The sequence below is a fragment of the Salmo salar genome, chromosome 18 (assembly GCF_965601325.2).
Source record: "Salmo salar chromosome 18, fSalSal1, whole genome shotgun sequence".
In the NCBI taxonomy this organism is placed as follows: Eukaryota; Metazoa; Chordata; class Actinopteri; order Salmoniformes; family Salmonidae; genus Salmo; species Salmo salar.
Window position 1 is genome coordinate 9735170 of NC_138308.1, and position 16798 is coordinate 9751967.

General features: G+C 43.6%; 1 protein-coding gene across 5 annotated transcripts in view; it reads left to right on the forward strand.

The window, feature by feature from the left end:
• LOC106576796 (cytoplasmic polyadenylation element-binding protein 3) overlaps window positions 1-16798 on the forward strand; it is a 68530-nt gene that overhangs the window by 43693 nt on the left and 8039 nt on the right. For all 5 annotated transcript variants that reach the window (XM_082964704.1, XM_082964703.1, XM_082964705.1 and 2 more), the window contains 4 exons: window positions 995-1084; window positions 14377-14495; window positions 14725-14839; window positions 15316-15497. In XM_082964704.1, coding sequence (XP_082820830.1) covers window positions 995-1084; window positions 14377-14495; window positions 14725-14839; window positions 15316-15497 — 506 coding nt within the window. The remainder of the gene's footprint in view (window positions 1-994; window positions 1085-14376; window positions 14496-14724; window positions 14840-15315; window positions 15498-16798) is intronic.

Consider the following 16798-nt stretch of genomic DNA (forward strand, 5'->3'; position numbering starts at 1 on the left):
TTTGAAAAACGAGCATTTTGGTATTGTTGATAGCATACAGTGAGGGTAGACAACATTTTTGATGGCTTGCTTGATATGCAATTGCGCATCATGTGGACAAATATACAGAACAAAAATATAAGTGCAACATGCAACTATTTCAAAGATTTTAACTGAGTTACAGTTCATATGAGCAAATCAGCCCGATGAAATAAATTCATTAGGCCCTAATCTATGGATTTCATGACTAGGAATACAGATATGCATCTGTTGGTCACATATACTTTAAAATAAATGGGCCTCCGATTGGACCTTAGAAACCCGTCACAGTATTTCTGTGCATTTGAATTACCATTGATTTAAAATGGAATTGTGTTCGTTGGCCATAGGTTATGCCTGCCCATACCATAACCCCACCACCACTCTGTTGACAATGTTGACATCAGCAAACCGCTCGTCCACACCACGCCATAGACGTGGTCTGCGGTTGTGAGGCCGGTTGGACGTACTACCACATTATCAACAACAAAAAAACATTGGAGGTGCAGTATGGTAGAGAAATGTTTATTCAATTCTCTGCCAACAACTCCAGTGAACATTCCTGCAGTCAGCATGCCAATTGCACCCTCCCTCAACACTTGTGACATCTGTGGCACTGTATTGTGTGAAACAACTGCACATTTTAGAGTGGCCTTTTATTGTCCCCAGCACAAGGTGCATCTGTGTAATGATCATGCTGTTTAATCAGCTTGTTGATGTGCCACACCTGTCAGGGAGATGGATTCTCCTGGCAAAGGAGAAATGCTCACTAATAGGGATGTAAAGAAATTTGTGCACAAAATTTGAGCGAAATAAACTTTTTGTGCGTGTGGAACATTTCTGGGATCTTTTATTTCAGCTCATGAAACATGCGACCAACACTTTAGATGTTGCATTTATATTTTAGTTCTGTGTAGTTTCCATGGGAAATTGCTCCATGACCATGGTCATTTTATTTACATTTTTTTTTCTATAGATGAGATCACCAACAGCTTCCGTCGCTATGGACACCTGGTTGTGGATTGGCCCCACAAAGCCGAGAGCAAGTCCTACTTTCCACCTAAAGGTAAGAACAGTTTGTTAACACCGGTCTGTAAAATAACCTTATTCAATTAAGCAATATAGGAATGTTTGTGGAAGACCAACTCCTGACATAGGATTAACCAACGACATTAACCAATCAACAATTCCTTTACCAGTCCACAGTAACAGATGGTATTGTTCAGTCATTGTCTCAGAGAGATCATGCTGTACTGCTAAGGCATGGGTTATGTGTGAAGGTTTACGATACCCAGAATTCAAGGATCACCCAGGTCTCGAGTTGAGGCGTCTATTTATTTATATGGCCCCCTGCTGCTATTTCAGGGATAGAAAAACAAACACTCACACACACACCCTCTGTGGTGTCTCACTACAGGCTCCTGAAGGGCCCAGAGCACTCAGATCAGAGGAGAAAGAGTTTTTCTGTCAATACTGGGAGAGTGCAAAGGCTTTCTCCTGCCCCTGGCCACCGGCCCTCTTGGGTTTCATTTGGACAGTTGACCATAGCAGAGAGGACCCTTCCTTCCAGGCCCCTGTACCTGTATCACGTCACTCCGCCGCCCCTCCACACACACACACTTCAATGTGTCATTAAGGAAACTATTAAAGCAGAGGGTTGGAAATGGCTGACGTTCCTCAGGCATATGGTAATACGCTGCATCTGGGGAAGCTGTGAAAATTGCCTGTTTCTTCCCGCGCTCATTTTGGATTTTCCTTTTTGGGGGGGTGGAGTGTACACTTTATTTTCAATAGGCCTCAGCTCGGGGCTCTCCAGTATTCCTAAGCTCACGAGGGGAAAATGCAGCATCCTTTTAGGGGAATAAGTTAGGTTTGAAAGTCAGAGAATTCCTTGTAAGGGAGGGAGGGAAGACTTGGTAAGCCACAAGGAAAACACCTCCGCTTGTTGTAATTTCCCACGTTTGTTGGTGTTGTAATGTAGTGTTGGGCCACCTATGTTTTACCTCTTGGGGCTAGGGGGCAGTATTTTCACGGCCGGATGAAAAACGTACCCAATTTAAACTGGTTACTACTCTTGCCCAGGAAATAGAATATGCATTAGATTTGGATAGAAAACACTCAAGTTTCTAAAACTGTTTGAATGGTGTCTGTGAGTATAACAGAACTCATATGGCAGGCAAAAACCTGAGAAGATTTCAACCAGGAAGTGTAAGGTCTGAGAACTGTAGTTCTACTTTTGAATCCCTAGAGAAACTACAAATACTTAGGGGTCACGTTGCACTTCCTAAGGCTTCCATTGGCTGTCAAAAGCCCTCCGAAAGTTGTTTCATACGCATCCAGTAACCGGGCAGAATATAGGAGCTCAGTTACTGAGTGGACTGCTGGAGGACAAAGGGATTGGAAATGCGTGGTCACGTGAGCGCACCTTTCCTTATTTTTCTTCTGAAATGAATACGCTATTGTCCGGTTGGAATATTATCGCTTTTCTACGAGAAAAATACCATAAAGATTGATTTTAAACAGCGTTTGACATGCTTCTAAGTACAGTAATGGAACATTTTGACTTTTCGTCTCTGGTTCCGCGCTCACGCGTTACCCTTTGGATACTGCTCTGAACGCACAAACAAAATGGAGGTATTTGGACATAAATACGGATTATTAGGAACAAAAACAACATTTCTTGTGGAAGTAGCAGTCCTGGGAGTGCATTCTGACGAAGATCAGCAAAGGTAATACAATATTTCTAATACTAATTCTGAGTTTATTGTGCCCCAAACTTGGCGGGTGTCAAAATAGCTAGCCGTGATGGCTGAGCTATGTACTCAGAATATTGTAAAATGTGCTTTCACCGAAAAGCTATTTTAAAATCTGACATAGTGATTGCATAAAGGAGTTCTGTATCTATAATTCTTAAAATAATTTATGTATTTTGTCAACGTTTATGATGAGTAATTTAGTAAATTCACCGGAAGTTTTTGGTGGGTATGCTAGCTAATTTGACACCCACCAAGTTTGGGGAAACCTAAACTCACAATTACTATTAGAAAAATTGGATTACCTTTGCTGTTCTTCGTCAGAATGCACTCCCAGGACTTCTACTTCAACAACAAATGTTTTGGTTCCAAATAATCCATAGTTATGTCCAAATACCTCCGTTTTGTTCGTGCGTTCAGGTCACTATCCAAAGTGTAATGCGAGAACTCATTTCGTGACAAAAAAATGTCAAAATGTTCCTTTACCGTACTTAGAAGCATGTCTAACGCTGTTTAAAATCAATTTTTATGCTATTTTTCTCATAAAATAGCGATAATATTCCAACCGGACAACGTTGTATTCATTCAGAGTTAAAGAAAAAAAATGGCGAGGTCTCGTGAACGCGCATCTCCAGTCTCTCTGTCACCAGGCAGTCCACTGACAAACTCTGCTCCTGTTATCTGCCCGGAGACAGGAGACGCGTCAATCCGGTTTCTGAAGGCTTTAGAGAGCCAATGGAAGCCTTAGAAAGTGTCATGTAACAGCACAGATACTGTAATTTCGATAGAGATGCAACAGAAGGACTACAAATTGTCAGACAGGCCACTTCCTGCTTGTAATTTTCTCAGGTTTTTGCCTGTAATGGGTGTTTCTCAGATGTGGGATTCCCATCAAGCGGTCATCAATCTCTCCCCATATTAAAAATGGTTCCATGCTGATCTAATGGAACTTAGTAGTCACTTCTTTCAATCCTGTGTCACATTAAAATGAGCAGGTATGTGTCTCTGTGCAATTATGTAATAGTTTTTGGTTTGGGAGATTAGGATGAATCATGTTGTGGCTCCCAGGCCTGGGCAGGGTCCATCAAGGGTCTAAACTGGGATCAGTTGCAAGCCAGGGGCCAGACAGGCAGTTATCCCTGATGAACAGGCCTGAGGTCAGTTCACAGGGCCACTGCACTGTTCCTAAACTTCCTAGTACCTTTGTCCAATGGTGATCGGGTTGGGCTTAGGCAGGATGAGAGAATGGGGACTGTCTGCCTGCTGGCTGATGTCACCAACCGATGAGCTCACCATGACGGTGGTGCTGCTCACACCTGCTCAATGAGCCCTGGCCTGTAGTCCCAGGCGTCACCGTTGGAGACGAGCTCCAAACGCTGCTGAAGCTATTTCTGTCCGCTCAGTACGGAGGTAGAGCGGAACGCGGGAGGAAAGAAGGGGGCTCCTTTGGGGTTTTTCGAGTGGCTGCTTTTAGGATAATGTGTCTGTGTCAGAGCCTGGATGCCAGGAGCTTATCTACGCTGTTGTTGGATGAGGCAGGCATAGGCTGGCACAATAGGACAGAGCACCCACCCCTGGCTAGGGGGGCAGATAGTCAGGCCACTCTGTAATGATGCCACTGAAGCTCCATTTGCAGTGCCCTCACCTCTAGGATGGGTTTAGCGATCTCTACTTATGGTACTGAGAAGATGTGTGGGGGGGAGGATGATCGAGGATGCATTGAGGGATTTCTCACAAATTGAGATGATTAGTGAAGCTTCATTTCACCTCCCCTGGTCTCGGCTGCCTGTGCTCTCGTCACGCTCCCATGCCTATTTGTTTTAGGAAAGCAGATGTTTGTCTCTCTCTTCCCCTCCCGACTTGCTCTCCTCCCTCCTTCCTCTCCACATGTAAGCTGCTGTCAGCGGGGCATTTATTTACTTTCAGTGACAGAGTTACAGCTCCCTGTGGGTTTGTCTGCTCTCTCTCCACCCATCTTCTCCTCCATATCTCTCCCTCTTTCTCTCATTAGATTATATAGGCCTACTTTCAGGGCAGCTTGGCTGTATGTCATGTCTGCTCTCTCTCTTCTCTTCCGCTCTTCTTCACCCCTCTTCTCCTCCATGTCCTCCCCCCTTCTTTCCTCCTTTTTGTTATGAGGATATATAATATCAGCAGGGCAGCTCGGCTGTATGTTTCAGTCATGATCAACTGAGACAGCTTCCACACTGGAAAATAACAGATTTTTATGTCAAGATTTTGCTGATGAGCTTTGCCAGAGTCTGCTCTCCATCCTTCACAGATAGTACTCACTGATTTATTATCTACTAGTCCTGGGCCTGTATCCATAAAGGGTCGCAGAGTAGGCGCTACTCTAGGATCAGTTTTGCCTTTCAGAGCATAATGAATAAGACCGCAGGGACCTGATCCTAGATCAGAACTCTTACTCTAAGATGCTTTATTAATACAGGCCAGACCAGTCTGCAGGGGCGAGTTCTGCACCCCTCTCTCAGGGATGGAAATCTGGGAAGATTCACTAGTTCCTGAATCAGGAAACATTAACCTTGATGAGGATGTCTGTACTTTGAAACGAGTCTCACAGCGAGTCTCATCATTTAAACTGTGATTGTAGGAAACTGACTGTCAAAAAATGACTGCTGTATTTTGAGGTAATGTTGATGTTGGCTATTGATTAGTGAAGTAAGTTGACTTGGAGAGCCACGGTGGATGCCCTGTGCTCCCAAGAGGAGTTAGTCAATTAAGTGGAAAATTGGTCATTGTTTGTACAGCGGAGTCTTGGAACTTTTGGAGTCAAGGTGTGAAATTGCAGGGGCTTGTTTGTGAGGTCATGTGTTGGTGTTTGGCGAGTGCTTGGTGAGACAGTGTTGGCCGTCGGCGAGGGAAAGAGTTGCGCGGTCCTGGTCATGTGTCATTTTGTTAGCCGTAGGACCGTGAGGTAACCGGACCTGTCGTTTATCTTTAAAAGGAATTCCTTACAGCCCAAAACTCTGCCTGGCTGTATGTTTTCCTTTCCCCCCTTGGCGCGGTCGGGAGCTCAGCAGTTAAGCTCTATAAATCTCAGGCACGAGCCACTGCAGTGCTCTCCTCTCCTTCTCTGGTTTAGTAAGCCTCTGCACTGCGGCTTGCCTGCCTGTCTGGCCCGAATTCCCCTTCCCCTGAAGTGTGCACACTTGCATACTTTCTCCCATGGATTTATTAAAAGACAAATGTACTCAACCTCTACGGGATCGGTGCCCCCCCCCCCCCCCCCCCCCCATCTGCGGGACGGTTGAGCTAACGTAGGCTAATGTGATTAGCATGAGGTTGTAAGTAACAAACAAAAAATCCCAGAACATAGACATATCTGATATGGGCAGAAAGCTTAAATTCTTGTTAATCTAACTGCACTGTGCAATTTACAGTAGCTGTTACAGTGAAAGAATACCATGCTATTGTTTGAGGAGAGTGCACAATTATGAACTTGAAAATATCTTAAACCAATTAGGGCAGTCTTGATACAACATTTGATCAGAAATACAGTGGTTCATTGGATCAGTCTTAAATTTTGCACATACACTGCTGCCATCTAGTGGTCAAAATTGAAATTGCCCCTGGGCTGGAATAATACATTGTCCTTTCTCTTGCATTTCAAAGATGATGGTACCAAAAAAAACGCATGTTTTTTTTCTTTGTATGATCTTTTACCAGATCTAATGTATTATATTCTCATACATCAATTTCACATTTCTGCAAACTTCAAAGTGTTTCCTTTCAAATGTTATCAAGAACATGCATATCCTTGCTTCAGGTCCTGCGCTACAGGCAGTTAGATTTGGGTCATTTTAGGCGAAAATTGAAAAAAAGGGTCCCATCCTTAACCAAATCTGTATCTTGGATGTACATGGCATGCGATAGAAGTGTCCAGACACTCTGTTTTTGCGATTTCGTTTGTTTTTATGAAACTTAACCCACCAGATATAGGCTTCCTCATGCTCGTTCTCCAGTTGCAGGGGCACAGATGAAGCATGAACAAAGGATTCAAACACTCCCAAATTAATAATTTTAACCTCTCTAGGGTATGTGGGACGAAATCGTCCCACATAGTCAACAGCCAGTGGAATCGAGTGGCGCGATATTCAAATACCTTAGAAATGCTATTACTTCAATTTCTCAAACATATGACTATTTTACACCATTTTAAAGACAAGACTCTCGTTAATCTAACCACATTGTCTGATTTCAAAAAGGTTTTACAACGAAAGCAAAACATTAGATTGTCAGAGTACCCAGCCAGAAATAATCACACACCCATTTTTCAAGCTAGCATATAATGTCACAAAAACCAAAACCACAGCTAAATGCAGCACTAACCTTTGATGATCTTCATCAGATGACACTCCTAGGACATTGAACAAAACATGCATGTATTGTATAACAATCAAGTTCATATTTATATCAAAAACCAGCTTTTTGCATTAGCATGTGACGTTCAGAACTAGCAAACATACCGAAAACTTCCGGTGAATTGACTAAATTACTCACGATAAACGTTCACAAAAAAACATAACAATTATTTTAAGAATTATAGATACAGAACTCCTTTATGCAATCGCGGTGTCCGATTTTAAAATAGCTTTTTCGGTGAAAGCACATTTTGCAATATTCTGAGTAGATAGCCCGGCCATCACAGGCTAGCTATTTTGACACCCACCAAGTTTGGCACTCACCAAACTCAAATTTACTATAAGAAAAATTGGATTACCTTTGCTGTTCTTCGTCAGAATGCACTCCCAGGACTTCTACTTCATCCACAAATGTTGTTTTGGTTCAAAATAATCCATAGTTATGTTCAAATATCCTCTGTTTTGTTCTTGCGTTCAAGACACTACCCGAACGGTGACGCGCGGACACGTATCGTGACAAAAAAATTCAAAATATTCCATTACCGTACAAACGCTGTTTAAAATCAATTTTTATGCGATTTTTCTCGTAAAAATAGCGATAATATTCCGACCGGGAGACGTCTTTTTCGTTCAAAGACTGAAAATCTAAAATGGACTCTTCATGTGCACGCGCGCACCCGTCTCATTGTTCTCAGATCGACCACTATCCAAATGCGCTACTGTTTTTCAGCCAGGGACAGCAAAGTCATCATTCAACGTTCTGGCGCCTTCTGAGAGCCTATGGGAGCCTTAGAAAGTGTCACGTTACAGCAGAGATCCTCTGTTTTCAATAAAGAAGGCCAAGAAATTGTCAGAGAGGGCACTTCCTGTACAGAATCTTCTCAGGTTTTGGCCTGCCATATGAGTTCTGTTATACTCACAGACACCATTCAAACAGTTTTAGAAACTTTAGGGTGTTTTCTATCCAAATCAAACAATTATATGCATATTCTAGTTAACCAGATTAAAGCGGGTACGTTTTTTTATCCGGATGTGAAAATACTGCCCCCTACCCTAGAGAGGTTAATCTCTCTTTGGGTGTTGTACACATGAAATTGTGTCATTCCTAACTTTATCAGCAACGTTGTATTCCATTTTGTTGGACTTTTTCTAAAAACCAAGTGAAATCTCTAAAAAAGTGTCTGGACATGCCATTTATAACATTCCATTTACATCAAAAATACAGATTTGTTTGAAAAAAAGTTAACTTGTCCATTAACAATGGTGGAACCTCCCTCCAGACAATGTTTACACCAATCCTATGCTTTTAAATCCACAACAGGGAGAGTGTGTGACCGTGCGAGTTTGGATAAAAAAAATATATACAGTCGTGGCCAAAAGTTTTGAGAATGACAAAAAAAATAATTTTCACAAAATCTGCTGCCTCAGTTTGTATGATGGCAATTTGCATATACTCCAGAATGTTATGAAGAGTGATCAGATGAATTGCAATTAATTGCAAAGTCCCTCTTTGCCATGCAAATGAACTGGATCCCCCAAAAAACATTTCCACTGCATTTCAGCCCTGCCACAAAAGGACCAGCTGACATCATGTCAGTGATTCTCTCGTTAACACAGGTGTGAGTGTTGACAAGGACAAGGCTGGAGATCACTCTGTCATGCTGATTGAGTTCGAATAACAGACTGGAAGCTTCAAAAGGAGGGTGGTGCTTGGAATCATTGTTCTTCCTCTGTCAATCATGGTTACCTGCAAGGAAACATGTGCCGTCATCATTGCTTTGCACAAAAAGGGCTTCACAGGTAAGGATACTGCTGCCTGTAAGATTGCACTTAAGTCAACCATTTATCGGATCATCAAGAACTTCAAGGAGAGCAGTTCAATTGTTGTGAAGAAGGCTTCAGGGCGCCCAAGAAAGTCCAGCTAGCACCAGGACCGTCTTCTAAAGTTGATTCAGCTGCAGGATCGGGGCACCACCAGTACAGAGCTTGCTCGGGAATGGCAGCAGGCAGGTGTGAGTGCATCTGCACGCACAGTGAGGCGAAGACTTTTGGAGGATGGCCTGGTGTCAAGAAGGGCAGCAAAGAAGCCACTTCTCTCCAGGAAAAACATCAGGGACAGACTGATATTCTGCAAAGGTACAGGGATTGCTGAGGACTGAGGTAAAGTCATTTTCTCTGATGAATCCCCTTTCCGATTGTTTGGGGCATCTGGAAAAAAGCTTGTCCGGAGAAGACAAGGTGAGCGCTACCATCAGTCCTGTGTCATGCCAACAGTAAAGCATCCTGAGGCCATTCATGTGTGGGGTTGCTTCTCAGCCAAGAGAGTGGGCTCACTCACAATTTTGCCTAAGAACACAACCATGAATAAAGAATGGTACCAACACATCCTCCGAGAGCAACTTCTCCCGACCATCCAGGAACAGTTTGGTGATGAACAATGCCTTTTCCAGCATGATGGAGCACCTTGCCATAAGGCAAAAGTGATAACTAAGTGGCTCAGGGAACAAAACATCGGTATTTTGGGTCCGTGGCCAGGAAACTCCCCAGACCTTAATCCCATTGAGAACTTGTGGTCAATCCTCAAGAGGCAGGTGGACAAAGAAAAACCCACAAATTCTGACAAACTCCAAGCATTGATTATGCAAGAATGGGCTTCCATCAGTCAGGATGTGGCCCAGTAGTTAATTGACAGTATGCCAGGGCGGATTGCAGAGGTCTTGACAAAGAAGGGTCAACACTGCAAATATTGACTCTTTGCATCAACTTCATGTAATTGTCAATAAAAGCCTTTGACACTTATGAAATGCTTGTAATTACACTTCAGTATTCCATAGTAACATCTGACAAAAATATCTAAAAACACTGAAGCAGCAAACTTTGTGGAAATTAATATTTGTGTCTTTCTCAAAACTTTTGGGCACGACTGTACACTACGCTTCAAAAGTTTGGGGTCACTTAGAAATGTACTTTTTTTGAAAGAAAAGCACATTTTTTTGTCCAATAAAATAACATCAAATTATTCATAAATACAGTGTAGACATTGTTAATGTTGTAAATGACGATTGTAGCTGGAAACGTCAGATTTACTTTTTTTTATAATAATGGAATATTTACATACAGTTGAAGTCGGACGTTTACATACACCTTAGCCAAATACATTTAAACTCAGTTTTTCACAATTCCTGACATTTAATCCTAGTAGTAATTCCCTGTCTTAGGTCAGTTAGGATAACCACTTTATTTTCAGAATGTGAAATGTCAGAATAATAGTAGAGAGAATGATTTATTTCAGCTTTTATTTCTTTCATCACATTCCCAGTGGGTCAGAAGTTTACATACACTCAATTAGTATTTGGTAGCATTGCCTTTAAGTTGTTTAACTTGAGTTAAATGTTTTGTGTAGCCTTCCACAAGCTGAATTGTGGCCCATTCCTTCTGACAGAGCTGGTGTAACTGAGTCAGGTTTCTAGGCCATGTTGCTCGCACACACTTTTTCAGTTCTGCCCACAAATTTTCTATGGGCTTGAGGTCAGGGCTTTGTGATGGCCACTCCAATACCTTGACTTTGTTGTCCTTAAGCCATTTTGCCACAACTTTGGAAGTATGCTTGGGGTCATTGTACATTTGGAAGACTCATTTGCGACCAAGCTTTCACTTCCTGACTTGAGATGTTGCTTCAATATATCCACATACTTTTCCTCCCTCACGATGCCATCTATTTTGTGAAGTGCACCAGTCCCGCCTGCAGCAAAGCACCACCACAGCATGATGCTGCCACCCCCGTTCTTCACAGTTTGGATGGTGTTCTTCGGCTTGCAAGCCTCCCCCTTTTTCCTCCAAACATGACGATGGTCATTATGGCAGAACAGTTATTTTTTTGTTTCATCAGACCAGAGGACATCTTTGTCCCCATGTGCAGTTGCAATCCATAGTCTGGCTTTTTGATGGTGGTTTTGGAGCAGTGGCTTCTTCATTGCTGAGCGGCCTTTCAGGTTATGTCGATATAGGACTCGTTTTACTGTGGATATAGATACTTTTGCACCGGTTTCCTCCAGCATCTTCACAACGTCCTTTGCTGTTGTTCCATGGATTGTTTTGCACTTTTCGCACCAAAGTACGTTCATCTCTAGGAGACAGAACGCGTCTCCCTCCTGAGCGGTATGACGGATGCGTGGTCCCATGGCGTTTATACTTGCGTACTATTGTTTGTACAGATGAACGTGGTACCTTCAGGCGTTTGGAAATTGCTCCCAAGGATGAACCAGACTTGTGGAGGTCTACAATATTTTTTTCAGAGATCTTGGCTGATTTCTTTTGATTTTCCCATGATGTCAAGCAAAGAGGCACTGAGTTTGAAGGTATCCCTTGAAATACATCCACATGTACACCTCCAATTGACTCAAATGATATCAATTACCCTATCAGAAGCTTCTAAAGTCATAACATCATTTTCTGTAATTTTTCAAGCTGTTTAAAGGCACAGTCAACTTAGTGTATGTAAACTTCTGACCCACTGGAATTGTTATACGTTGAATTATAAGTGAAATAATCTGTCTGTAAACAGTTGTTGGAAAAATTACTTGTGTCATGCACAAAGTAGATGTCCTAACCAACTTGCCAAAACTATAGTTTGTTAGCAAGAAATTTGTGCAGTGGTTGAAACGAGTTTTAATGACTCTAACCTAAGTGTATGTAAACTTCCGACTTCAACTGTTGGCGTACAGAGGCCCATTATCAGCAACTATCACTCCTGTGTTCCAATGGCACAATCTGTTAGCTAATCCAAGATAATTATTTTAAAAGGCTAATTGATCATTAGAAAACCCTTTTGCAAATATGTTACCACAGCTGAAAATTGTTGTCCTGATTAAAGAAGCAATAAAACTGGCCTTCTTTAGACTAGTTGAGTATCTCGAGCATCAGCATTTGTGGGTTTGATTACAGGCTCAAATGGCCAGAAACAAAGCACTTTCTTCTGACACTCATCAGTCTATTTTTGTTATGAGAAATGAAGGCTATTCCATGTGAGAAATTGCAAACAAACTTAAGATCTCGTACAACGCGGTCTACTACTCCCTTCACAGAACAGCGCAAACTGGTTCTAACCAGAATTGGAAAGAGGAGTGGGAGGCCCCAGTGCACAACTGAGCAAGAGGACAAGTACATTAGCGTGTCTAGTTTGAGAAACCGACACCTCACAAGTCCTCAACTGGCAGCTTTGTTAAATAGTACCCACAAAAAACACCAGTCTCAACGTCAACAGTGAGGAGGCTGGCCTTCTAGGCAGAGTTGCAAAGAAAAAGCCATATCTCAGACTGGCCAATAAAAGATTAAGATGGTCAAAAGAACAGACACTGGACAGAGGAACTCTGCCTAGAAGGCCAGCATCCAGAAGTCACCTCTTCACTGTTGACGTTGAGACTGATGTTTTGTGGGTACTATTTAATGAATTGCATGAAATGAGTTATGAAAGTCAAAATCTTCTCGCTGCCCCAATGGCAAAATGTGTAGAATTGCGGTGGGGGGTGCAAATGTGGGTACGCAGGTTCACGAGCAACTGCGTCCCCACATGAGATTTTTTTGTGGCCCCCACCCCCATCAAAGTTGCCCATCCCTGCTCTAATTCTTGTAGCTATACATTCTTTGACACACGCACACCCCTACATTTACACGTAGACTCTCGATCTCGCTCACACACACTTTCACGGTCCACTGAATCGTCGGGGTATTTTTCTTTCCTTTTCCCTCTCCCCATCTGTAGCAGCAGTCCCTTTTGAGTAATGTAAAACACGACAGTTGCTCATCCCTCTCTCTGTTCCTCGGCCATGCGTTCTGCGTTCCAGCATATATAGATTTAAAAGCCGTAGCCCCTCAGTCAGCTGACACCAGAAACACACACACACACACGGAAGCAGCCCCTCTGACAGTCTTCTGCGCCATACTGTATGTCCTGTCTACGTGTGGGCCCGGGCCTCCCTCCACCCTGCTGCCTGTTCTGCTGCTTCCCACGGCATGTCCCTGGTGCCTCCACAGTTCTGCTCACATGACCATGGCCCCCTAATTTAGCATATGTCAAGTCATGTGCATCAGAGATGGCTATGTTTGCTGAATTTATGGCTCTGGTGGGTGCTAGCCTATTAGTAGTTGCCGCAAATGTCTTTATTGGCGAGTGTACCTTATTCCACTGAATGGAATACCCCTATGATACCTTGCCTACCGCAAATGTGACATTATTGTCTTGTTTTGTTTACTTTTTATCATGATCTTTTGTTCACTCGGATTACACAATATATATTATTTTCCTATCAACTGCTAATTCCTCTCTCTGTCTCTCTGTGTGTATCTCTCTGTCTCTGTGTGTATCTCTCTGTCTCTGTGTGTATCTCTCTGTCTCTGTGTGTAGCTCGTCTCGTGTGTGCTCTGCCTGTGTATCTCTCTGTCTCGTGTGCTCTCAGCTCTGTCTCTGTGTGTACCCCGCCGCTCTGTCTCTGTGTGTACCCCGCCCCTCTCTCTGTGTGTACCTCTCTCTGTCTCTGTCTCTGTGTGTACCTCTCGCTCTCTCTCTCTCTGTGTGTACCCCGCCTCCCTCTCGGGCCCTCGCTCTCTCTCTCTGTGTGTACCTCTCGCTCTCTCTCTCTGTGTGTACCTCTCGCTCTCTCCCCTCTCGCTTTCTCTCTCGCTCTCTGTGTACCTCTTTCTTTCTCTCTCTCTCTGTGTATCTCTCTCTGCTGCAAAGCCAGACCTCATCATTCCGCAGGAACAAATCTCTCTGTCCCCAAAATGTTCCAAACATATTTGGAAAGTATTAGGTTGATACAGTTTGTATGGTGTCCTATTTTAGTAGTGGAACGGAACAGACTTGCATTTTAGCGGCGTCAGCTTTCAGGCAGAAAGGTACTGGGTGTGCAGTCCTGTCTTCTGAAACCATGCTGAAGATGATCCGATTTAAGAGGAGATACTCTGAGAATATGAATAGACTCGTGAAAAGAACAGGATATTTTCACTTTCTTAGACTTACCTCTTGTCACTTTCCCTAAAAGTAATCTATGGGGCCGTTAGAGACTGTCGTCGATGGTCCAGATTTGTTTCAAAAGACACTAACTTGAGCTGGTCACCGAACTGGTCACTCACAAATTCATAACTATATAGACAGTACACAATGTACTTACTGTGAATGGGGATTTTTTTTTAAACACTTCCTCCTTCTCTTTCTTTTCTCCCAGGCTATGCCTTCCTGCTGTTCCAAGAGGAGACCTCTGTCCAGGCCCTGATTGATGCCTGCATTGAGGAAGATGGCAAGCTTTACCTGTGTGTCTCCAGCCCAACTATCAAGGACAAGCCAGTAAGTGAATGCTACAGTATTATACTGTGCTGTAATACCTTTTTCACACTACTGAGCCAAGCAGACCGGTACTATGCCATTCTGGTTACACATTCACCATAGTTGCTGGAACTGTGCTGGTAAGGAAAATAACAAAGGTTGTACGGGTCAGGTTGCTACAACCATGTGAAAAGGGTATGAGTGTGAATTCCTTGTCAGACACAGTCCTTCATGAATCTCTCTTCTCCAGGTCCAGATCCGCCCCTGGAACCTAAGTGACAGTGACTTTGTGATGGACGGCTCCCAGCCTCTGGACCCCCGAAAAACCATCTTTGTGGGGGGCGTGCCCCGGCCTTTACGTGCAGGTAGGGGATTGGTCAAAGTGCCTGTTGGATCAGTGGATAAGTTGGTGGGTTGTCTGTGTAAGGCTGACTAGCATAGACTGTAGCCGGCAGGCTGTAATCACAAATAAAGTTGTGCCTGTGAGAAAGCAATCCACTTTGTTTCCAGGCGGTGAGCCAGCTGGTGGTCATGTAAAGTATTCACGCAAGGCCCATTAGGTGGTATGCTTGGGACAAACATCACTGACTGTCTGTCTGCTATGTGACCTATGCTAATTATAACAACAGTCCCAAGAATGTTACTGACTATTGGCGAAGAATGTTGTTCAAGTTGAATGTCGCATCGGGTTGTCTCAACCAAAAAATGAATTTCAACTTTTTTCATTTTCATTTAGACAAACTATAAGCATGCAGTCATAACATTCTCTCGCTCTGTCTCCATCTTTCTCTCGCTCTTTCTCGCAATCTCTTTCTCTCCATCTCTCTCTCTCTCCCTCTAGTGGAACTAGCTATGATCATGGACAGGCTGTATGGCGGCGTGTGCTACGCCGGCATCGACACTGACCCGGAGCTCAAGTACCCCAAGGGGGCGGGCCGCGTGGCCTTCTCCAATCAGCAGAGCTACATCGCTGCCATCAGCGCCCGATTCGTTCAGCTGCAGCACAATGACATTGACAAACGGGTTAGTGAGACCAATCACTGTATCCAAAATGTCTCTGTATCAATAGTGATTCAGGAGTTGCCCTAAAGGCTGGATAACAGGGAGATATATTTAACAGATGAATAATGACTGGGTTGTGTTCATTAGGGCACGCAGCAGAAAACATTTTGCAACAAGAAACAAAAAGGAGCGTTTCTCATTGGACCAGCACAGATAGTCCCTCCCTGTTTCAGTCGGGTTTTTTTTTTTCTCTATTTGGTGCCGAATAAACATTACCCTAGTTTTACCTCCCTGTAGGCTTTCCTATGGTGTGCTGCTGTGGATCTGAACCATTTAACTCAAATTCAGCCTCTCTATACATAAGAGCTGTCATTATATGCTGGTTTCCAACCAACCGCTCAGCGAGCCTACAATACAGGGAGCCCCGGTTAGGTCTGTGGAACTGTGTAATCACCCTGGCCTTTGGCTGCTGGAGGGCTAACAGAAGTCCCAGACGCAGGGAGGGTTTAATTATAGAACTTCCCTATACATGTATATTAACTTCAGCTCTGCTGCTGACAGGTTATTTTGAGCGAGCTAGCCCGATCAAGTATGGCCGATCGTGACCAAGCAAGACTGCCAGCCCAGAGGGGTTAGGCTCATTGGGGGCTGCTCGGTCCACACTCACTCTGGGCTGCCATCATCTAATATCCAACCCCAGTTGGCTGGTTGAGCAGACAGTGTCTTCATTCTGATTGACCAGGGCCGAAGTCACATCGTCCAAGAGTAGGAGTGCTGATCTAGGATCAGATCCTCCCATTCCATATACTTATAATGATTATTACTTAAAAGTTAGATCCTAGATCAGTACTCCTAACTCAGACACGTTTTTAATATGGGCCCAGATCACTAGACCACTAACAAGGCACGTAATGGGCTATAGATGAGATCTCTGCACTGCAAACCCTCACTATCAGCCATAGAGATGGTATGAGAGATATCTATTTTCCAGATCCCTATATTTGTCTGAGGCCAAGGGAAGCTTGGAATGAATGAGGGGATACTGGCTGGGGGGATACATTGTTGGAGGCTCTACCCAGAAAGGCCCCTCTCTCTCCCTCCCCTCCCTCCATACACACTATAGCCCCATTTGGTCAACCACCATTATGCCACACCCAAGTTCTCTCAGGGTAAAGTAATGTTCATGCTTGTGGTTGAGGCCTAGGGCCTCGTTCACTGGTGTCCAACCGCGCCACTTTTGTTTTCACGTTTTATTTCAGTTCCACGCCTAGCAACACAATCATTCCATTAACAGTAAATGTCCTCTTGGAATTGTCTTAATG